The sequence below is a fragment of the Loxodonta africana genome, chromosome 6, assembly GCF_030014295.1.
Source record: "Loxodonta africana isolate mLoxAfr1 chromosome 6, mLoxAfr1.hap2, whole genome shotgun sequence".
Lineage (NCBI taxonomy): Eukaryota > Metazoa > Chordata > Mammalia > Proboscidea > Elephantidae > Loxodonta > Loxodonta africana.
Genome location: NC_087347.1, coordinates 82,160,949 through 82,184,636, shown reverse-complemented (window position 1 = coordinate 82,184,636; position 23,688 = coordinate 82,160,949). Strand labels below are relative to the sequence as shown.

General features: G+C 35.9%; 1 protein-coding gene across 5 annotated transcripts in view; it reads right to left on the bottom strand.

The window, feature by feature from the left end:
• COBLL1 (cordon-bleu WH2 repeat protein like 1) overlaps window positions 1-23,688 on the bottom strand; it is a 182,726-nt gene that overhangs the window by 29,604 nt on the left and 129,434 nt on the right. For 2 of the 5 annotated variants that reach the window (XM_064287051.1, XM_064287048.1), the window contains exons 3-7: window positions 19,608-19,809; window positions 17,765-17,993; window positions 16,919-16,957; window positions 11,861-11,958; window positions 11,499-11,735 (exon numbers count right to left, since the gene is read on the bottom strand). In XM_064287051.1, coding sequence (XP_064143121.1) covers window positions 11,499-11,735; window positions 11,861-11,958; window positions 16,919-16,957; window positions 17,765-17,993; window positions 19,608-19,809 — 805 coding nt within the window. Of the gene's footprint in view, window positions 1-11,498; window positions 11,736-11,860; window positions 11,959-12,207; window positions 12,277-16,918; window positions 16,958-17,764; window positions 17,994-19,607; window positions 19,810-23,688 lie in introns of those variants that run through there. The other 3 variants (XM_064287049.1, XM_064287050.1, XM_010602868.3) reach the window with 2 other exon arrangements.

Below are 23,688 nucleotides of genomic sequence, written 5' to 3'. Positions count from 1 at the left end.
TTTTTATAAAGGAGTCAGGAGATTAAATTATTTTAAAGTCCAAAGGGTTAACAAAACAAGAACACAGAAGTTTCTTCTTACTAAGGGAAGAAATGTTTTGGTTAATGATTAGACATGTTCAATTATTTTCTTTAGTTATACAGTCACTGATAAGTCTGCCTGCCCGTAGAGAAAACTGGCTTCTAACAGGAATGCACATCACCAAATTCTACAGCCTGTGAAAAGGAGAATGCTGCAAGAGGAAACTGAATACACCAGCAGAAGTGACAAGGTCAAGTGGAAAACAATGCCAGAGAGTTAATCCCCCAGAATTCACACCCAGATCAGAATTCACCAGTTAACAAAGGAACTAAATTTAGTTGAAAACAGAATGGAACAACTTTCAATAGATTTACTGAGTACCAGCCCTGTACTAGTTATTAGATAACCTGTTACAGTTAAATTATAAGATGTGGGTCATTGAAATCAATATATTCTGGATCAAAAGAAGAGTTAAAGAATACAAATGGGAAAATAAAAAAAAAAAAATTAAATAGGGTATAAAAATACGGTAGCCCAGCTTCACTGACATGGTTAAATGTTTCTAAGCTTTTTTTTTTTTTTTTTTCCTTGTTTTTAGTATAATCTCCACATGTGGGGATGAGTGGGGTTAAAAAAACCAAAAACCAAACCCACTGCCGTCGAGTCAATTCCGACTCATAGCGACCCTATACGACAGAGTAGAACTGCCCCAGAGTTTCCAAGGAGCGCCTGGAGGATTATGAACTGCCAACCTCTTGGTTAGCAGCTGTAGCACTTAACCACTACGCCACCAGGGTTTCCCTGGGTGGGGTTAGGGAAGGGAATCTAAGCAGTCTCTTCAACTTGCCTTAAAACTGATTTTTTTTTTTTTCTTCTTAAGAGACAGACTCAAATTATCCTTCTCCAACCTGGACATACCTAATGAAAACTATGACATATTAAATATTTTATGATGAGCCTTAACCCCCCAGGAGCCTTAAGTTTACTCAAATTTACTAATTGTCCCATTGACTGAACTTTATGTATAACTGAAGATGAAGCTTGTAGTTTTCCTTTAACTTTTAGCAGAAGTATTCTTTCTGAAATAATTTTACAACTTAGAAAACCAAGTCAGTGTTCTTAAACTTCAATATTATTATACATACAATTATTATGCTACCATGAATATAGCATAGGACGTATGAGGTACTGTACTGAATTTACAAAACTGGCAAAGCTGTGAAGACAAGATTTTTAAATCATAATGAAATCTATAATATTGTTGATTTGATCATAAAGTTAGCACTATCTCATAAGATGCAAACAATACATAAATTAATGAGAAAAAAGAAAGAAAAAGAACTATAAACCCCAGCAAATATAGGTCACCTAACGGAAGTTTGGTGTCCATCCTTTCACACATGCCTTTTGTATCTGTATACTCCACATACACACACACACACACACACACACACACAGAGAATTTGGTTTGTATCGGATGATAGCATACACACTAATTTCTTTCTTTGTTTATGAGAAGTGTTTGGGAAAATGGTATCTTTTGGTGGGGACAGGCAAGTTTGTATTTTATTCCTGTTCCATCTTCCCCCTTGACTGGCATTTTCTCCCCACTCCCAAAAATCTAGGACTCATGTACTTTGTTTTTCTAATCTCTATTTAAACACCTGTTTTAAAATCCTTCAGGGACATCAGTGAAAATCTTGGCCTGTCTAGGTCAACTAAGATTAAGAAATATCATAACATATTAAAGTGAAGGAGATTAAGAAATAGGGGACATTTCAGATGCCAGACAATTGGAAATAGAGAAAGGAGATATGAGGCAGTAGTTATCAGGGCCTAGAACCCTTAAATTCACATGATGTAAGCAGTTATATATTCTGCAGATTTTTTTTTTTTAATTGTGCTTCAGGTGAAAGTTTACAGCTCAATTTCTCATACAAAAATTTATACACATATTGTTATCTGATATTAGTTGCAATCCCTATAATGTGACAATCCATTTACTCTTTACATCTGGGTTTCTTGTGTCCATTCAGCCAGTTCCTGTCCCTTCCTGCCTTCTCATCCGGCCTCTGGACAGGAGCTGCCCGTTTGGTCTTGGGTATCTACTTGAACTAAGAAGCACACTCTTCACAAGTATTATGTTTTATAGTCCAGTCTAATCTTTGTCTGAATTAATCTTTAGTTTTGTTTAGTTCTGTTAACCCAGAACTAAATATTCTGCCAATTTTGAGGCTGTTCCTCTGAGAGAAAATAATGAGATCAGAACTGGGTTCACTTATAGGTGTTCTAAATACCACCACCATTAGTAACTTGTGCCTTTTTTGGTTACTAACAAAAACTAACCCTTTGAGAATATTCTAAATGGCAGAACTAGCCAAGCTAGCCACTAAATTTCTTTTAAAAGTCAACTAGTTTTAAATTCATCACTGGTCAATAATAACATTTTTATCTTCTGGTTATCAAATCCATTAACTTGTGTATATCTTAAACTTTATGTCTTCTGCCTATTTTTAATGATGGTCAAAGCACTTGTGTTGACTTTTGTGTTGCAGTTAAGAATTGAGGGAGAGAGATGTCAGTTATCAATGTTTTATTTTGATGTTATACTTCAAGTTCAAAAACCCTCAGAAAAATAATGTCCAAAACCACCAGTATCTGGTTAACACTAATCAAACCAAAAGTCCCTGCAACAAAGCGCTTTCATCTGTTAACAGCCAATTTTAAAAGATAACAAGAATAAAATCATTCTATAATATTAGAATTATAAGAGACTTTGGGAAATTTAGTTACAAAACCTTATTCCACAGAAGAGACGACCAAGCCATGGAGAAGTTAAAAAGCTTGCTCAAGATAGAAGGAGATGAAAACAGAGAAGACAAAGACGGTGAGAAGTACAGTGACAAAGAAAAATGTAACAGACCTTCCATTAGAATCCAAGAGTATCTCTCAAGACAAACCAGGCCTTCTTCTGCCACAACATACTTACAAACCCTTCTCTACGCAGATCAGAGAGAAAGAGAACAAACATTTAAAAACCTGTGTTATACTCTTGCCAGGTTTTCATATTTCTCTTCCTGAGGCAATCTGGGCTTTTATTTCATTAACTCTACAGTAATTTGAGACAGCACATAACCAATCCTTACTACTGGTTAACATTTTACTACTGAAATCTTAAAATTGCCCAGAGATGAGGGCCTAATTCAATAGTATTATCTCACATGAAGAAAGACATGATGAACCAGTAGGAAGCAGAGCCCAAGATCACGGTAAAAAAAGAGATGGTGCTAATGATGATTCTCTGTGGTTGTCATAAGGATCAGGACAGAGGTGTGCCTAGGGGAGCAGGGTATGAGAATACCAGACATATATATACATGTTAACAGAATTTAGGGCTGTGGGAATTTAAAAAAAAAAAAAAAAGTGACATAGCACTCAAGGAAACACATTGGGGTCAATTGAGTTCATTCCAGAAGGGGAGTAAAGGCAGTATGGCAGGCTTGATCCAAGGGACTTTACAGGGTTTGCACCATGGATCCAAACCTGCCTCTCTCTGCCCTGGCCTCTTCTAACACGGTACATGCTGGTTACCAGTGAAAGTCAAGTCACAATGGTAGAGAGGCCAAGTTAATACACCATGAGGACTTGTAAAGGAAGTCTCCCATCACTGATTATTTTCAATGCTATTTTGTCAGTTTAGTACGTAACTTCAGAGAGCTGTAACTTTTTGTATACTAAAAAAGAACTTCCAATCTTAATTCCATAAATGGCCTATTGTTGTTTAAGTAGTAGTATTCTTTAAGGCTGAGTTACTTTATAATGAGCAGAGTTGCTTTAAAGTCAGATGGAAAGCTAGCAGAACCCTAAATTCAATGGCTCAGAGGGTTTTTGTGAGGATTTTTAATGAGTGATGTGCTTAGAACCTTGCCTAGTATATAGTATGGTTGCTGTTGAGTCGATTCCAACTCACAGCAACCCTGTAAGTCAGAGTTTTCAAGGAGCAGCTGGTGGATTCAAACTAATGACCTTTTGGTTAGCAGCCTAACTCTTAACCCCTGTGCCACCAGGGCGCCTATCATATTAATAAGCACTATATAAGCACTGGAGTCCCTGGGTAGTAGAAACGGTTAACACATTTGGTTGCTAACCCAGAGGTTGGAGGTTTAAGTGTCTTAGAAGATAAAGGCCTGGCAATACACCTCTGAAAAACCAGTCATTGAAAAACCTACAGAACACACTTATATTCTGACACAGTTGGGGCCGTCACAATTTGGAATTGATTGACAACTGGTGTGTGTGCTGTATATAAACATTAGCCATTACTTTGGTTATCAGGATTATGACTCTTTGAAAATCTGATGAAAACTACAAATACAAAGCATGTATTATACCTGGTAAAGCCTTAAAAAGAGAAGTAGATTAAATGTTACATGTGCTGGTGGCTTTCTGTACTGAATGAAACAAATCATATTTTCAGAAGACCAGACTGCTGTATTCGGTATGTCGGTTGAAAATGCCATGGTAACCACTGTTTCTAGGCAATTGTAAATTATGTGAGTAGTCCACTTTCTATACAATAAGCATACGAGAGAATGGGACAATCAAATGTTATGTGATAATCAGGAGAAAAAACTTAAAAGAGGCATATTTCTTAGAGAGTACAAATACATGCTGTGTTACAACAGAGAAGTACAGCCTTAATAACACTGAGTAAAATAAGTAGGATTAGAATTCATTAGGCAAAACTAAGATCGAGTACATATTTGTACATGTCATAAGTACCTGACAATATTATATCATCTTTTCTCCTTGTAAAACATGAAAACATCAAAAATTAAAACGAAGAAATGGATAATGTAAAATATTTTTTAAAAGCCAATTAAATCAGTTGTTAAACTCACGCGAAGTATTAAATTTCACTTGCATAATACTGGAAGGCAAAGAATTTCAATTTCTCAATATTTGAGTATTTCTCTGCAGGAGAATGCAAAATGAAACCAAACGAAATGTCCAATCGAGGTCATTCCTATCTATGCTTCCATCCAAAACCCAATATCCCAAAGAAAATGATGTACCATGGTAGCCAGGGCAAAAGCTGATCACTGTTGCATACATAATTCCAAGAAGCAAAGCTAGACCAAACATGTGCAAAGATGAACAAAATTTCCCCAAAAGGCTCTCTGAATTCTATGGGACAGAATAACCAGCAACTTCCGTCCAACTCTTCTTCTAATATAAAAAGGGTTTAAAATGGCTCAGCAGTTAATATGACCAGGGCATCCTTTGACCATTGATTTATTAAATGTGCTTTTCAGATGCTTGGTCACCAGGAAATGCGCAGTAACTGGGTTTCTTAACTTAGTTTTAATCCCAGAATTCTAAGTCACTTTTGATTTAAGTCAATGTTTTTAAATTTCTGAGTGTCATAAATATCAATTTTATTGTGAATAATTATATACGTTTTACATGACAGCATATGCAATATGGCTCATGTGAATAACAGCAGGAGTCAGCCATGATATATCTTGCTGCACAAACTGCATTTCAAATCTTTAGGCAGAATCATATTTACAAAAGGCAAAAAAGTAGCAAGAAAAACTGCCAGATAATTTCTAATTAGAAAGCCCTCTTTTCCAAAAGAACGTTTTTCCGGAAGGCAATATATTTGCCTTTTCAACGGAAAATGACATAGGGCTTGAAATCATGTGAGAGTGCAGAGAAATTGGGGACGTGCCAAGGACACTACAGCAATAACAGTCAAATATTTACTTTTATGGTTATACTCTTTAGATGGTGAAAATAATTTTAGATGTAAAACATTCCAAAGAAAGGTTTAGATAGATTATTGGACTAACTTGGTTCTTCCTTGACTGCTCTGGAAACCATACACTCAGTTGTCAACATTAACTCAGAAAAGGAACAATTTTTGAGGGAACATACAGTTTAAGCTCTAAAATCACTTTCCAAATACCTTTAACTGCCAATACTGAGAAAAGTCTTAGAGAAATGAGGCAAATTATGAAATACGGACAGCCAAAAAAAAACCTACAAAATATTATGTGTTGACCATTTTTTCCAAGCTATAGATAGACTGACATTTGTAAGTCTTGACTAAGACATTAAAAAAAAAAACAAAGACATAGTTTTTATCAAATCAATGACTACTTAAAAGAACACCAATAGATCCAGATGAATTAAACTATGATAATTATAAATAACTTTGTCATGCATTACTTTAATCTCCATTTTCCATCACTTCACCCATTAAAAAACAAACATTTTCTTTCTGCGTTATTAAAGGATGCATTAGGAAAAAAACTGGAAAAGTCAGAATGCTGTACTTCTGTTAAACAGCGCACCCTTGTGGCTTCTTTTACAACCTAAACAAGAAAAATTGCAGGGAAAATCCTTCATGGACTTAGAACTGATCCTGTCATACATATTTTTTTCCATTCACATTTTTTCCAAGCATGCCATCAAAAATGATGCCTTTCTAAATTGTTATAAAAGGCGTATAGTGACAATGACTATCTTTGATTTTAAATTTAAATTAAGCAAGCAGTAAAGTAAAATTTACCCGTAAATGTATATGCTCTGAATTTCTTGTATATCTGCATCAATTTAAGAGTCAATTCTATCATGTAATGTGCATTTTATTTTAGTTGTTGATCCTTAAGCTTTCGATATTAAAAAAAAAAAAAACAGTGCCGCCGAGTTGATTCTGACTCATAGCGACCCTATAGGACAGAGTAGAACTGCCCCATAGAGTTTCCAAGGAGTGCCTGGTGGATTCGAACAGCCGACCCTTTGGTTAGCAGCTGTAGCACTTAACCACTACGCCACCAGGGTTTCCGCTTTCAATATAACCTTGCCAAAATTCTGGCATTTCCATAAAAGTTTATTTAAGAGAAAATGTTGCTAACAATCATGTAGACCAGTTGCTATAAAAGTGAATATATGCAATTTTTAAGTTATCTAAGAACACATGACAATGTGCCAGATATATAAATGAAATGTTCAAATTCTGTTATGCTTCGCTTCTAGGTATGAAAGATACTCTCATTGTATATACCGTATCTAGCCGTGTGACCCTCAGCGAGATGGACCGACACAGTGGCTGCAACACTGGGCTCAAACATAGTAATAATTGTTTGCAGATGGCACATAACAGGGCAGTGTTTTGTTCTGTTCTACAGAGGATCATTATGACTCAGAACTGACTCGATGGCACCTAACAACTTATCAATTATCTTGAATACCTATCGTATTACAAAGTTTTGCAAGAGAACACAATTCCTGCTTTCTGGATGGGGAGAGAAAAAAGGGAAAACTTAACAGCACTACAAGCTTTAAACAATCATATAACCTTAATGTTTATCTCTAGAAAACAGGAGAAGTTAATCATATTACATCCATCAATGTAATACTACGTAGCCTTTAAAAAGGGGAAGCCCCTTTTGTACTGATAAGAATCTTCAAAATAACATAATTCAATACCAAAAAGTGAGATATAATATAGTGTATATAGCATATGACCATCTGGGGAGGAAATAATATGTAGCACAAATATTTGTTTGAATATGTATGCATTCTCTCTGAAAGGGTACCCAGAAATTGCTAATATGGCTGCTGCTGGATACGGGTAGGGCAAGATTTTTTGCTGTATTTCCCTTTTCATCTTTAGAATTTTATATCATGTGAGTATATAAATTAAAACAAACAAAATGAAAAAGCACAAGAGAGACAAATTCAGAGAGAGTAAAGATAACTCTGTGCTGGAATCTTTAGAAAATTTTCATCGAGTAGAAAAAACAACAGGTATAATTTGAATAGGTGAGTAGGGATGAAGAAGATAGAGGCGGAGCCACTCATTCTAAAAGGAGAAGCAGCAGGAGTTTGCATGAGAAACAGCAAGTCAAGTCTTCTGGTTATAGTTTGAAGCGTGTTGAGCATTATGAAGAATTAAAATTTGCAAGTAAAGTTGTCATCAATTTATGAGGGACCTTGAGTGTCAAGAAAACAACAGCTGGCTATCCAAGGTTTCTGAACTGGGATGTGATAATAAAGAAATGCAAATCTCCCAACCACAGAGTATTCTGAACAGAGAAGTGGAGAAACATGTCCTCTTCCTCTCACACTTTGCTCTGGGTATCTCTAGGCATGTCTAGAGCAGGGGGAATGGAGGGAAGGATGAGGAGACATTATGAAGGCAGATTGAGTGAAGGAATGATCACTGCCTGGATCTGAAAAGAAAAAGAACACATCAAAGATGATCTCAAGCTTTGCAATCTGGGAGAAAAAAATATGAATTTGGTTTTAAATATGCTGAGTTCCAGGTAGTGATGAGTCAATAAGCAAGACGGGTTTCAACCGCAACTGGAAAAATATTGGGATTGGAACTACAAAGCTAAGAACAATCAGCACGTGAATTCACATAGATGTCTTTTCAGAAAGGGTACAACAGAGGCTAACACCAAGAATTTGAGTAGTCCTGGTAGTGCGAATGGTCAAGTGCTCAGCTTTGCACTGAAAGGTTGGCAGTTCTAATAACATCCTAGCAGCTCTGCAGGAGAAAGACCTGGTGATTTGCTTTCGTAAAGATTAAAGCCAAGAAAACCCTATGGGGCAGTGCTACTGTGTCACATGGGGTTGCTATGGGTCGAAATTGACTTAATGGCGTCCAACCACAGCATATTTAGAAAATGGGTAAAGGAAGTAGAGGCAGGAAAAAATCAGATAAGAGAGATGAAAGAAGAGAATCAAGACCAATGGAGAGAAAAAAATCAAGGCCAAGGGCAATAAATCACATCAAATACTGCCAAGAAAATAAATGCCAAGATGAATTTTATGGCACAAGATCACATGTTCAAACATGTACACATGCACACACAAACACACAGTCACAAACAGGACCACAGCTTAATCATTAAAAAATTTTGTAATGAATAAATTAAAAAACGGCTCTTTAGCTTCTCTAGGGAAAAATAAATATTTTTGGACTCGACGGCACTGGGTTTTTGGGTCTGGGTTATTGAACAATACATCAAAGAACTATCCAGATGTCCAGATCAAAAGAAAACAATAATTAGAAATAAAAATGTGCAATTTGCCAGAGGCAACATATTAAAAAAAAGATTACTTAACATGAGGACACCAATCAGTCATAGATCAGAGGGTGAAAATCAAAAGAAATAGCTTTTGGTGAGGTCACTGGTAGTGCAGCCTAGAGTTTAAAAAGCAGACTATTAGAAAGACAACATAGACCTCTTGGGGATCCTAGCACAAAGGAAATTTCCTGGAAATAGATTGGGTGAGGATAGCTGGAATAAAGATTTAAGAGCAGGGGCTAAGATTTATTTCTATATAAAGAAAAAAATGGAGTTCAGTAGCTACAAATCTGTCTTGAAAGAAGTACAGCCAGAATGCTCCTTAGAAGCAAGAATGGCAAGACTTTGTCTCACATACTTTGGACATGTAATCAGGAGGGACCGGTCCCTGTAGTAGGACATCACCCTTAGTGAAGCAGAGAGTGAGAGAAAAAAAGAAAGACCCTCAACAAGATGGGTTGGCACAATGCACTCAAGCATAGCAACAATTGTAAGGGTGGCACAGGACCAGGCAATGTTTCATTCTGTTGTACATAGATAGTAAATGACTTACTATGAAGAAATTTAAAGGTTGCAGCCACAAAAAATGAAGGCTTTGGGTACATTGACTCGGCCCCTGCTTATTTCATTCAGTTTCAATCTGTTTCTTGCTCATGCCCAGGCATGCCACCGTCTTCACAACCCTATGTCTTTGAACAGGGTCCCTCTCGTCTGACTAATGCACTCCCACACCTGTCTTAAGACTTAGCTCAAGAATCACTTCCTTTGCAAAGTTTCACCCAACTCTCAGAAGTTACTCGGAAAAAAAATTTGTCAGTAAAAAATTTTATAATGTGAAAAAAAAAAAAATAACTCTCCTACTGAAAGGAAGAAAATCCTCAAAAAGATGGATTGACAGTGTCTGCAATACTGGGCTCAAGCATAACGATTGTGAGCGTGGTGCAGGACCAGGCAGTGTTTTGTTCTATGGTAAATGGGGTCGCTGTGAGTCAGAATCAACTCGACTGCAGCTAACAACATAACAACAACTGATTTTTAAGATGGGATTTTATACCAGACATTAAATTAGACAAAAAGGCTCTTAATAGGAATAAGAAGATAACTTAAATGGATGATTTTCTAGATCACTGTGGAGTTTAAGCATTCTTTGTCCATTTCTTTTACAGTTACTATTTACTTTCTAAAGACACACATGACAGTTTACAAACTACAGTTTGAAAACTTTTTAAAGTAAAGTTAAAGAAGCAGAGAAACATCTATTAGTAGTTGGGATGAGTTCATTTACTTGAGCATTGAATTTACTAAGCTTTCACGTGGGAAATAAAAGTTCTTAACTAAATACAAGAAAACTTCTCAGTGCCTTAATTACTTCATAATAAAATTTGCTTTGAAAGCTATTTAAATCATATTTTATCTGAATACAAGCAACAAAATATATGGCCTCATAGTCTATAATAACTAAATATTCACATATTCCACATGAATAAACAGGGATATACGAATGGATCTCCACAAAAAAGGCATTCTTAAGAAAAATTTGGATTTAAGATAATAACAATAATAAGAAAGTTCGAGGAAAAGTAAACCTAAAATAATATTTTGGAGATAGGAGTGCATAAAAGCAATTGCAATATATTCTGAAGAGACTCATTTGTTTTACTATTGAGCATCTAACTGTGTACCAGGCCCCTTACCCACTGCCACTGAGTTGATTCCGACTCATAGTGACCCTATAGGACAGAGCAGGACTGCCATCAAGTTTCCAGGGCTGTAATCTTTGCAATAGCAGACTGCCACATCTTTTTCCCACAGAGTAGCTGGTTGTTTCAAACCACTGGCCTTTTGGTTAGCAGCCAAGAGCTTAACCACTGTGCCTCCAGGTGACCTATGTACCAGGCAGACACCAGCAATCCCTCTGAGAATCTCAGAGTCAGATCAAGAAAATTTATTTAAAGAACCCATGACTCCAACATAAAGATCATACTACTATTAAAAAGAAAAAAAAAAAGTTCCAAAATAAGTATTCTTGTTTCTAAAATTACTGGAGCATATATGCATTAAACAAGGACCAAAAGCTTCAGTAAATAAGGACTTTAAGGTTTATGCATCATTTATTTGCTTCAATGGGAAAACTACTTACACTTGGCATATTCATTCTTTACTGCATCACAGAACTACACAATCTTTTCCCATTATCAACTTTATTAGTAACTAGTTATTAATCTTATTACAAGTTAGTATAACTAGTTAGTTACTAACTTAGTAACTAGTTACCAACTTTATTAGTAATCCATGTGGAAATAGATAAGTTAGGTAAGAGGAAAAATAGATGGCCCCTTGCCCTACCTAATAAAACAAAACACTACTCACCTTATTTGTTTCATCCACACTCAGGGATTTTACTACACATGAAGCTGGCCTCTCCTGGGTGTTGGCGAGGTCCTGTGGGGTGCTCTGAGATGCTGACATTGGAGGCAATGGAGCCCGCCTCTTCTTGGGTGCATCTGATGGCAGGGTGTTTGAAATATACTGTTTGGAAATGGTATTGGGCCTTGTGAAAGTCGGGCGAGGCTTACTTATTAGAGGGGTTGCAGGGGCACTTGCAGCCTAATAAAGGATAAAAAGAAAAAAAAAATCTACCTATAATTTCAGGATACAAAGCATCTGCAATTAAAAAAAAAAAAGATTTCAAGAATCTTATGAAATTCTACACCAGAAAACAAAATACTTACTTGCTCCCGCTTTTTCTTACTGCGTTGAAAAAAGCTGAAAAATCCTTTGTTTTCTTTCTCCTTCATCGTTTCTAGGTCTTGTGATATTTGGCAGGACTCTAAAACAGAAGAAAAGCACCTTGCTTTTTAGATGAGGTTTCATGTTCCTTTTCAAGGCTTCATTCTATTATCTTCCCTTTAAAAAATTAGCAAATGATGAAAGCTACTATTTATAGTTGACTCTGAATCAGGAACTCTGCTAGGCACCTTACTTACATGTAGTATCCTATTTAATGTTCAATCCAACAAGCAAGCTTACTATTTTTCAAAGCAAAGGAAAAGAAGCTTAAAGAAACTAAGAAACATACTCAGGGCCAACACCAGGAAGTGACAGAGCATAAACTCGGCTGTGACTCAGTAGTCTGTGTTTTATTTATAATGACCAACATTTCAGAAGGTAAAAAAAAAAAAAACTTGGAATTAACTGAGATACAGAGTCACTTCCCTAAGTTTGTTCCATTGTTTATTTTGAATTATAATTCCATCTCAGGGCTAAACTATCATGAAATATTTTATTCTGTAAAACATGCTTTACTATAGTTACTTAGTACTTTGTTAAATGTTTCATAAATGTTAAACTTTTTAGAATCAGTGTTTCTCAACTGGGGGTAATCCTCCCCCAGGGGATATGCGACAATGTTTCAGGACCTTTTGGTTGTCACAACTGGGGGTGGAGAGACATGTGCTATGGGAATCTAGTGGGTAGGGATGAGGGATGATGTTAAACATTCTACAATGCACAGGACAGCTTCCCACAAGAAAAGTATTATCCAGTCCAAAATGTCAACGGTGCCAAGGTTGAGAAACCCCACTGTAATCAGAACGGCAAATGTCAAACCACAAGACTATGTACATTATATTTCTTCAAAATTTTCCAAAAAACGTGTTTCCTAATATCCACTGAAAGGACCTAATCCCAAAAATGACAAATCCAGTAGTATGGAGCCACCCTGGCCCAGACTGTCTCTACCATGTCCCACTAAGAGGAACAATAAATATTTGAGAATACTTGATTCTTTGTATGAAGAAACGTACAAGATGAACCTGGAACATCTTTTCATACCAGGAAAAAAGTTATCAAAGTCTACTGGGGTCATATCAAAAGGACTCAAGAAACAATCTAATAAGCCTTCTATTGGAAAAAGCCAGGTCAATTTGAGCATCAATAAGAATAATAAATCAATAGATTGATATACATAGTATATATTCGAGTCAAAGTGTTCATAATGCTTCTCATTAATACTCATTGTTCACTGTTGTATAATGCTAAAGAACCAACACACTATTTAAAAACCTAATGAGGGGAAAGATTTACACATGTATCCTTCCTTTTCAGAATGAATTCTACCTCAAGGTAGTAAATAAGCTGATATGAGAAAGTTTGCTTTTTAGAAATATTCCAATTAATAATTTAAAGGAATATTTGCATAGAATGTCACCATTTTGCAACCCCTAATTAACTAAGATCTAAGCAACCATCATCAAAAAACCTGTTGCCGTCAAGTCGATTCTGACTCATAGCGACCCTATAGGACAGGGTAGAACTGCCCCATATGGTTTCCAAGGAGCACCTGGTAGATTCGAACTGCCAACCTTTTGGTTAGCAGCCGTAGCTCTTAATCATCAATAGTTGATAACAAAAACACAACTAGACATTACATGCCTCTGAATAGAAGTACATAATAGCACCTAAGAAGTATTCTTGCCCAAAATATCTCAACCAAATCTGACCAAGTCTCTAGCTTTAATAATCCAGGAAATACAGAGGAGAGAAGAACATGTTAAGCGACACCATGACATGTAATATGCAAAATCCAGAATGTGAAAATCTCTATACGACAAATGTCCTGGTTTCATCGACAATAAGTGAAAATAGTTTTTTTTAAAAAGTTTCAATCATAAGCAGTGGGATTAGAAAAAAACAAAACAAAACATTTCTACCAAGCAATATACAGGTTTTATGATAAATAACAACATCATTTCCATGACATTAAAAAAAAAATGTACCGACTATCAAAACTTGCGGGAAATAGCTAAAACAGAACTTAGGGGTAAATGTATAGTCTTAAGTGGTTTTATTTAAAGACATGTTTAAATGACCAAATAAATTATGACAAGTAGGGGCTACTCCAGGAATGCAAAGATAGTTAACACCAATAAATATATTAATGCAATATGCCTCAATAACATATTAAAGGACAACTATATTTTACAAATAAAATCTTTATCCTGGTATTTCTAATATTAAAAAAGTAACATTTTCGTAATGAGCTTATTGACAACACTAACAATTGATAATGCACGTGTGAATAGCAGTTTGTAGTTAGACTTTTCTTCAACATGCCTTTTTTTTTTTTATTTATTTATTAATAACAAGTAATCATTCTGAGCCCTTTTTATAGTTTAGGGGATGGTTCCATTTACCCCAATGGATGTCAAGAAATGGAAGCAGATGATGTCACTACATTAAGTATCTGAGGAGCTAGACGACCAGAGTTCAACTAACTTGTACATGGATACACAGGGATTAAATGGTACAGCTGAAACTAGTATCCACTTAAAGATGATTTATTATATATATATATATATATTTTTTTGGTAGAAATGCCACTATTTCATTTGCAGATAGACCACCTGTGGTGAAATGGGTTTATGGAGCCTTTCTGGCCATGGGCTTGTAATTCTCCCAAAATGATTAATTGGGGCACAATCCCTAAAGGATTGCTCAGTTGGCTATCTGCATAAGCACCTTGCAAGGAGTTGGTTGGTTTACAATACATGAATTTGCTGGGGTGGCCCTCTCATAGTTCTCCTTTACTCAGATTGGCTGGGGGGAGGGTCCTACCCAGTGACTTTCACTCAGATTTACTGGGGAAATCCCACCCAGTAGTACCAGATTGACTGGGGGGCCTGCCCAGTGACCAATAAGAACCCTAGAATGTCAAGGCTCAGATGTGACCTCCTGATCCAGGAGAGTCAGGAGTGAAAAATGTCCTTTGGACATGAGGCCCTGTGCTGAGAACTGCCTAGAAAAGCTGTTATAGAGGTGAAGGGCTGTAACACTGAGCTGGAATACTCAGTGAGCTGGTAACACTGAAGACTGAGAAATGCTGGCAAGCACAGCAGAACTGAGTGGCAGAAAAAACCACAGTGGCAGTAGTATGAGCAGTGGGAACCATGAGACCGACAGAGGGTAGCGGTGGGCAGAGTTGGCCCACGTAGTGAAGCTTGGCACCCCTAGGCAGGAGGTTGTCAACACAGCTGGGCACCTCTGGGAAGGAGGTCTCCAAAAGAGCAGAGGCTTGGGCATACACCACACAGGGGTTGCCTGTAAAACAGTTTTGCTTCAAGAGTTGTCACTGTGCCGGGCCTCACCCTGGCACTGGTGCAGGGTTGTCCCAAAGGTACTGGTTGAAAGCTGGACCAGCAAGCATAGGGGGCCCAACTCAGCCAAGAAAAGGTGCTGAGAAAAAGAGAACAAACAGCCACACCACACTGACCAGACCTGATGACACACCTGCTGAGAGAGAGAGAGACACCTGCTGACTTCTGGTCCACGGCTGCCTGCCCAGTGACTCAGAAATGGAGATGTATAACTTAGGCAGAAAGGATGAGCAGGTTCCCATTCACCACAAATCTGTTCCTGTTGTTTACTCTTTTTTTCCTATAATTAATCTGTTCTTGTTCACTGGAAGCCCTGGTGGAGCAGTGGTTAAGTGTTATAGCTGCTACAAAAGGCTGGCAATTTAAATCCACCAGGCACTCTTCGGAAACAATGGGGCAGTTCTACTCCGTCCTATAGGGTTGCTATGAGTCAGAATCAACTGGATGGCAACAGGCTTTTTTTTTTTTTTTTTTAATCTTGTGACTCTTAACCAACATGCATCTTAAGATCTTAAAAATCTTTGACTTCTTTAATTAAGGTAGTCTTTGCAACAGTCACCAGTCATAAATAATCATACTATTACTTATGTGTGTATAACTCTTAGAATTGACAGGCTCAGTGTACTTTGGGAAAACTGGAAGTAATAAAAAAAGAAAATTCCAATAACACATAATGTGCACAGTTTACGCTCTTTTTCATTTTTAAGGCGGTAATTATTACAGTAATCAATTACGAGAGCCTATCTTTTTTTAAAAGTGGAAAAAAGCCATCCAGAGCTTATTATTATTGTACAATTTTAATAAAGTTTTCCTCCCCTTATGAGAGTACTACATAAAAAAAATTATAAAATTCTGCAACATAAAGAAGGGTGGAAAAAAAAATCACCCATAGTCCTACACACAAAGGTAACCACTATTACAATTTTGCTGTATTTCCTTTCAGAAATTTCATTAAAATTTTTTTTACATACTGTATTAAACCCATTTATATGCTTTAAAACACCATTTGGCATAAGCATTTTTCCATGTTGCTACAAAATATTCACAATTTAACGGCTGCAAAATTTCGTATGATGAATAGACCATGATTCTTGCAAATAATTCTTCAATGGAAATAATATGAGATTCTTCCACAGTACCACTGAACTATTAGCCAAAAAACAAAACCCACTGCTGTCGAGTCAATTCCGACTGAGAGTGACCCTATAGGACAGAGTAGAACTGCCCCACAGAGTTTCCAAGAAGCGCTTGGTGGATTTGAGCTACCAACCTTTTGGTTAGCAGCCATAATTCTTAATCACTAAGCCACCAGGGTTTCCAAACTATTAGCACTTGTATCTAATTAAGAGCCTAGCAAAATAATTTTGAGTTTTTCTCACATTCTTAGAATGATATCATTTCAAAATTATTATTGAAATGTAATTATTGCAATTAAATTAAAAAAATCAAGGGGCAGGGTGTAACTTATTGCTTCAAAAATAAAACCCAAAGATTTTTCTAAATTAAAATCTCTCCCAGAATATACACATTAATAACGGTATAAAAACAGTAAAATTAGAAGCATATTTTTCAATTTACCCAATACAAATAGAGAATTCATGTCACAATTTGTTGCTACTGATTCATGTGTCTTACCTTGTAAAGATGATTTATTGAAGGCAGTAACAGAAGTGTCTATAGAAGGAGGGGGTAAAAAAGGGTAAATTGACTGTAACAATGATGTTTGTTCACTGTAAAACATCACTGAGTTGTAAAAGTAGTCTGTGTATTACATAAAGTCACAAATTCAGACCAAGTTTCAAGTTCCTATGCACAGTGTGTAAGTCATTGGCTCCTTCACTAAACTTATTTCTTCTAGTGAAACACCTTTATGTTAAGTAAGCTTGCATTTGTCTATTAGATACCTTACGAACCAACATTCTCTAAGATCTCTAAATTTTAATACATTATTTTCCATAGATTAAAAGTGTAAACTATTTCTAGTTAGAACACTTTTGGAATTAGACTTATCCATTGTATAAGCCAGTTTATATTGGGTTCTGACCTTAAAAAAAAAAAACATTGTCAAGAAACTTCCAGACTTGAATGATAACTTAAGACTCAGATAAAACTACAGTCTTTAGGAAATCACACTGGATTAGAAGAGCAGAGGATTCATAACATGTAAATTTTCATTTCCGTTTAATTTTCAAATCCACATAGATTAGATTAAATACCACCAAAAAAATTTATAGGTAGATGGGAAAATGTAAAGTATGGATGACAGATAAGAAAGTTTTCATTCCAATTTCATAAAGTGAAATCAAGTTGAATTTTCTTATATTCATTTTTCTTACTCCCAAAGACATGTTTTTACTTCTATCTGTGGATCCATTAATTTGCAATTAAGAATTTAAGAACACCCATATTATAAACACATACACACACACATATATATATAACACATCCTGTCAAATGAATAAAACAAAAAGCACAACTTACCTCTGCTGACATCCATGGCATATAATTCTCTTAGACCCAGGTCATTAAGGGATTTTGTCAAGTCGAGTGGCTCCTGAGATTGATAATCCTTCAACAGCAGCGTATGGAATGGATCAAACTCACATTTGCTGCATATAATCGGAACAAGTTCCTGAAGGGATGCATGTGGACTAACTCTCACTATTGTCTTCTGTGTTTTCTTAAAATTGATCACTACTCTCACAGTTTTCTGAAATACATAAAATATTTGACACAAACTGACATTTTCCAATGCTGTCCAGAATAAGGAGATAATACAGAATTACATATTTGTATGATAAAGACACTGCACTTTTCTATCTTGGTGTAAATTTTTAAAAAATCAATATTACTTCCTAGATCCAAAGCAAATTCTTAGAAACAAACATTAGTTACCTTAATAAAATAATCTGGATTAAATTCACAATCCCTATATAGTAAAATATTAAGTGGATTTAAATCTAAAAAGGAACAAAATTTCATAAATAGGACTACTGATTTTTAATTTTTTATTCCTTAGGATATTTACTTTAAAATTAGTAAACCTACATAATAACATAAAATTAAATGTATATTATTCTATCCTTTATAAAACGAGAAATGCTTATCTCCCTAATGGTTTTTCAGTTGTCTTAAAGAAAAAAGGTTGTGTTTGTTAAACCTTGAAAATATTTGTTTCTGTTTGAAACATGATAAATGTGATAAGCCATATAAACAGCTTAGCAGAGTGTCTGGCACATAGGAATTTATCACTGAATACTAGCTATATCACTACAACTACTTTGGCTAATTTTGATATAATAGTAAAGAATATTAAAATCATCCTTATTTATATATTTCATACTACTAATTCAAAAATATTGAAAAATTTTAAGCATTTTATAATTTTAATGTAATTTAATTAAATCATGTGTTTATAACTTAGAAATATGTGAATATACTAAGTGAAATCTGTAGTTTGCAGACCCTCAAAGCTAAACATTTTTTTATAAAGCCCAAACCCCACATATAATCCCATGCTGTAGCATAAGTAAAACTATTTCCATCTAGATGAACAGTATAACTTATCTAGAGGGAAAACAGTAGAATACTCTAATTCTTAATAGCACATTGACGAAAGCAAATATGTTTTAATATAGTAAAAAAAAATCTGTCATACCTTTTGAAAAAATTAATATGAGAATATAGGTTCTCAACTTGTAAGTAAATGATCAACTTAATATATAAACATATATTTTTTGAAATAAAAAGTGATTGACGTTGTTTATAATGAGAGTATTGAAACTCATAGACTTCCACCCTTACTGTCTATGGCAACTGAGCAATTTTATAGAGAAAAAAGAACTGATGATATCAGAATCATTGGGGTTAAAAATTTTTGCTTAAAATTTATACATTAAAGAAAACTGAAAAACTGTAGTTCAAATTAACAATTATTTGGAAATTAGTAAGTTATAACCATAGATTACCAAGTATAAGGAAACATCAAAAAAAATTTAATACATTTTTAAATGAACGCTTATATAAAAATTCTAAAACCTTTTAATACTTTAAAATACAGTCAGTCAAAATTGTCAGACTCTCAGACAGTTGTATAGATCGCTTTAAGGCCATCTAAAGTCTAAATTATTTCCCCAAATTCTAGTCAATCCAAAGATCAAGAACCACCTACATCCTAAAAAGGAGGCCTAGGAAATCGTATTGTTCACACAAAATTTGACCAGAAAAATCAATTTTTAATTCATTTATAATGCAATGCAGATGACTGAAAAATCAACATAATATTTCAGCTGTAAAATATTAAAATCTGTAGTGAAATTCTTACCTCTGGTATTATAGGTGTAGGTTTTTTCTTATTCAAAACTTTTGGCTTTAAAATTACCTTCTCCACTTCCAACATTCCTATTGGTGTGTTAGGCTTAAATTTAATGGGGTTCTTTTCAGCTGACAGTAAATCAATTGTGTAGCTTGATGGATTTAAGTGATACTGTGCACAGAGGAATATCAACAAGTCCATCACAGGTTTACTGTAAAATAAGAGTAATGGTAATCATAAAGGCCCATAAAACATAAAAGCAGCTTAAAAATCTAACTATAAGGTATTTAAGCATTCAAAATTATAATAGCTAAAAAGCCTTCAATAGTATTCAAGGTACCTTGGGGTCCAGTGTTGGTTCAACAATTAACTTATTTCTTCCTATCTGCCAAATGGTCTTCATGTTATAAATTTCGGAGGAGGAGGAGAAGGTGTAGAAGTCTCTTCCTTATCCGAGAGCAGTCAATTAGTTTAGCAGGTGCTCCTTCACAATATTATTTGGAATACTGGCAGTCTTTAGCTTATGAGCGGGTTATATTAAAAGTTCTTTTAAGAGTGAAGTATACAAAACAACAAAAACCACCTGGCTTCAGAATAGCTTAACATAGAGCTTATTTACCTGAGTAAACTCACAAAATCCTGAAGAAGAGTGTAATACAGATTTTCTAATTCATTCAAAATATGTTTAATATTTTCTACACAGTACAAGTGATATAGCAAACCTGCCCTAGTGTCACAGTGGTTAAAGTGCTCGGCTGCTAACCAAAACATCGACAGTTCAAACCCACCTGTGGAGCGGCTGCTTCTGTGAAGATTTGCAGCCTTGAAAACCCTGTAGAGCAGTTTTACTCTGTCCTATAGGGTTGCTATGAGTGGGAATCAACTCAACAGCAATGGATTTGGTTTTTGGCTTTGGCTCTCACAGAAATAATATTTTACTACACAGATTAGACCAAGCATCGGCAAAATGGACCCACAATCTATTTTTGTAAATAAAGTTGTATTGGAGCATGATCATAGCCACTTGTTTACATGTTTTATGTCCCTATGTTTATATGCCTATGGCTGCTTTTGTGCTACAATGGTAGACTTGAGTAGTTGCCACATAGACTGTATGTCCCACAGAACCTAAATTATTTACTATCTGATCCTTGATAGTAAAGTTTATAGGCCCTTGTGCTAGACAGTAAACAAGTAACCAAGTAAATGGATGAGGTCATAGTGATTAAGTGCTAAATATGAATGGCAATACAGAACCTATTTCTGTAGGAAATGCATACCCAACCTGAGATTCAGGGACACTTCCTAATTTTTGCTTCCCTTTCCAAAGACTCCAATGGTTGATCCAGACTTTTGTTTTCACTCACACCATGAATAGAGCAATGGGTCTAGTCTTTCTTAATTGTCAGCCCTTCAAGAAAGCACACTAGATCTTCTGTATCATGTATTTTCCTCAAATGTCTGGTGATTCCAAACTGTTAGTTCATATTTAAGACTGAGACACTAAAACACTCTTTAAAAGTCCTATTTTCATGGATTGTGGTTGATGTCAGCTGGTGAGCTTTATTTTAAAACCATCAAGTGGCCAGCCGGTTTTTTTTTTACTGAGAAACATAAATGTCAGTTAAAATGTTTCCCCAATTTCTTGATGGGAGATATGAAACTGACACCTGACTTTCAGGAACTTTACAGGCTGTGAGGCCAGGCATTTCCTCATCAGCATGCAATTTTTAATTTGATGTATCTCTCTTCATGTGGCACCTCACTGCCATTATCCTAGCTGGAATTCACAGGACTGGAGCCTCCTTGGCTCCAGAGAAGTTTTTCCTTTAGGGGTTGGGAAGCATCAGTTTTCTGAAGTTTTATGGACTTGAGGTCAAATAACACTTTGAGTAGACTTTCAAACCATTCCTTGTGTTCAGCTCTCTAACTCAACCTCCCCTTCTGTTGTTTTTCCCCATTTCTGGGCCATTCCGGTATCTATAGCATAAAGAGGTATGTTTCTTAATGGTACTCTCATTTCCCTTCTCTTCTCCCACATATATGTGTTGTCATTGTTGTTCTTAGATGCCATCGAGTTGGTTCTGACTCATAACGATCCTACGTGAAACGCAATGATATACTGCCCAGTCCTGTGCCATCCTCACAATTGTTGCATGCTTGCATCTTTGCAGTCACTGTGTCAAGCCATCTTGTTGAGGGTCCTCCTGTCTTTCACCGACCCTCTACTTTACCAAGCATGATGTCCTTCTCCAGAGACTGGCTCCTCCTGATTACATGTACGAAGTACCTGAGATGAAGACTCGTCATTCTCAGGTCTAAGGTGCATTCTGGCTGTACTTCATCCAAGAGATTTATTCATTCTTCTGGCAATCCATGGTACATTCAATATTCTTTGCCGACACCATAATTCAAAGGCATCAGTTCTTCTTCAGTCTCTCTTATTCATTGTCCAGCTTTCACATGCATATGAGGTGACTAAAAATACCATGGCATGGGTCAGGCACACCTTAGTCCTCAAAGTGACATCTTTGCTTTATAACACTTTAAAGAGATCTTTTGTAGATTTGCCCAATGCAATATGTCATTTGATTTCCTTACTGCTGCTTCCATGGGCATTGACTGTGGATCCAAGGAAAACGAAACCCTTGACAACTTCAGTATTTTCTCCATTTATCATAATGTTGCTTATTGGTCCAGTTGTGAGGATTTCTGTTTTCTTTATGTTAAGGTGTAATCCATACTAAAGGCTATAGTCTTTGAGCTTCATCAGTAAGTGCTTCAAGTCCTCTTCACTTTCAGCAAGCAAGGCTGTGTCATCTGCATACTGCAGGTTGTAAATGAGTCTTCCTCTAATCCTGATGTCCTGTTCTTCTTCATATAGTCCAGCTTCTCAGATTATTTGCTCAGCACACAGATTGAACAAGTATGGTGAAAGGACACAACCATGATGCACACCTTTCCTGATTTTGAACCATGCAGTAAGTATACCCTTGTTCTCTTTGAACGACTGCATCTTTGGTCTATGTACAGGTTCCTCAAGAACATAATTAAAGTATTCTGGAATTCCCATTCTTTGCAATGATATCCATAATTTGTTATGATCCATACAGTCGAATGCCTTTGCATAGTCTATAAAACACAGGTCAACTTCTGGTAGTCTCTGCTTTCAGCCAGGATCCACCTGACATCAGCAACGATATCTCTCATTCTACATCCTCTTCTGAATCTGGCTTGAATTTCTGGCAGTTCCCTGTCAATGTACTGCTGCAACTGCTTTTGAAAGATCTGTAGCCAAATTTTACTTGTGTGTGATATTAATGATATTGTTTGATAATTTCCACATTCTGTAGGATCACCTTTCTTTGGAGTAGGCACAAACATGGATCTCTTGCAATTGGTTGGCCAGGTAGCTGTTTCACAAATTTCTTAGCATACACGAATGAGTGCCTCCATTACTGCATTTGTTTGTTGAAACATCTCAACTGGTATTCAATTCCTGGAGCCTTGTTTTTTGCCAATGCCTTCAGTGCAGCTTAGACCTCTTCTTCCTTCAATACCATTGGTTCTTGATCATATGCTACCTCCTGGAATGGGTGAATGGCAACCAATTCTTTTTGGTACAGTGACTCTGTATTCTTTTCATCTTCTTTTGAGGCTTCCTGCGTTGTCCAAAATTTTACTCATAGAATCTTTCAATATTGCAACTTGAAGCTTGAATTTTTTCTTCAGTTCTTTCAGCTTGAAATATGCTGAGTGTGGGTTCTTCCCTTTTGGTTTTCTAGCCCCACTTTGCACATTTCATTATAATACTACTTTGTCTTTGTCTTCTTGAGCCACCCTTTGAAATATTCTGTTCAGCTCTTTTACTTTATCAATTCTTTCATTTGCTTTAGCTGCTCTTCATTCTAGAGAGCAAGTTTCAGAGTCTCTTCTGACTACCATTTTGGCCTTTTCTTTCTTTTCTGTCTTTTTAATGACCTTTTGCTTTCTTCATGTATGATGTTCTTTATGTTATCGCACAACTCATCTGGTCTTCAGTCATTAATGTTCATTGTGTCACATATATTCTTGAAATGGTCTCTAAACT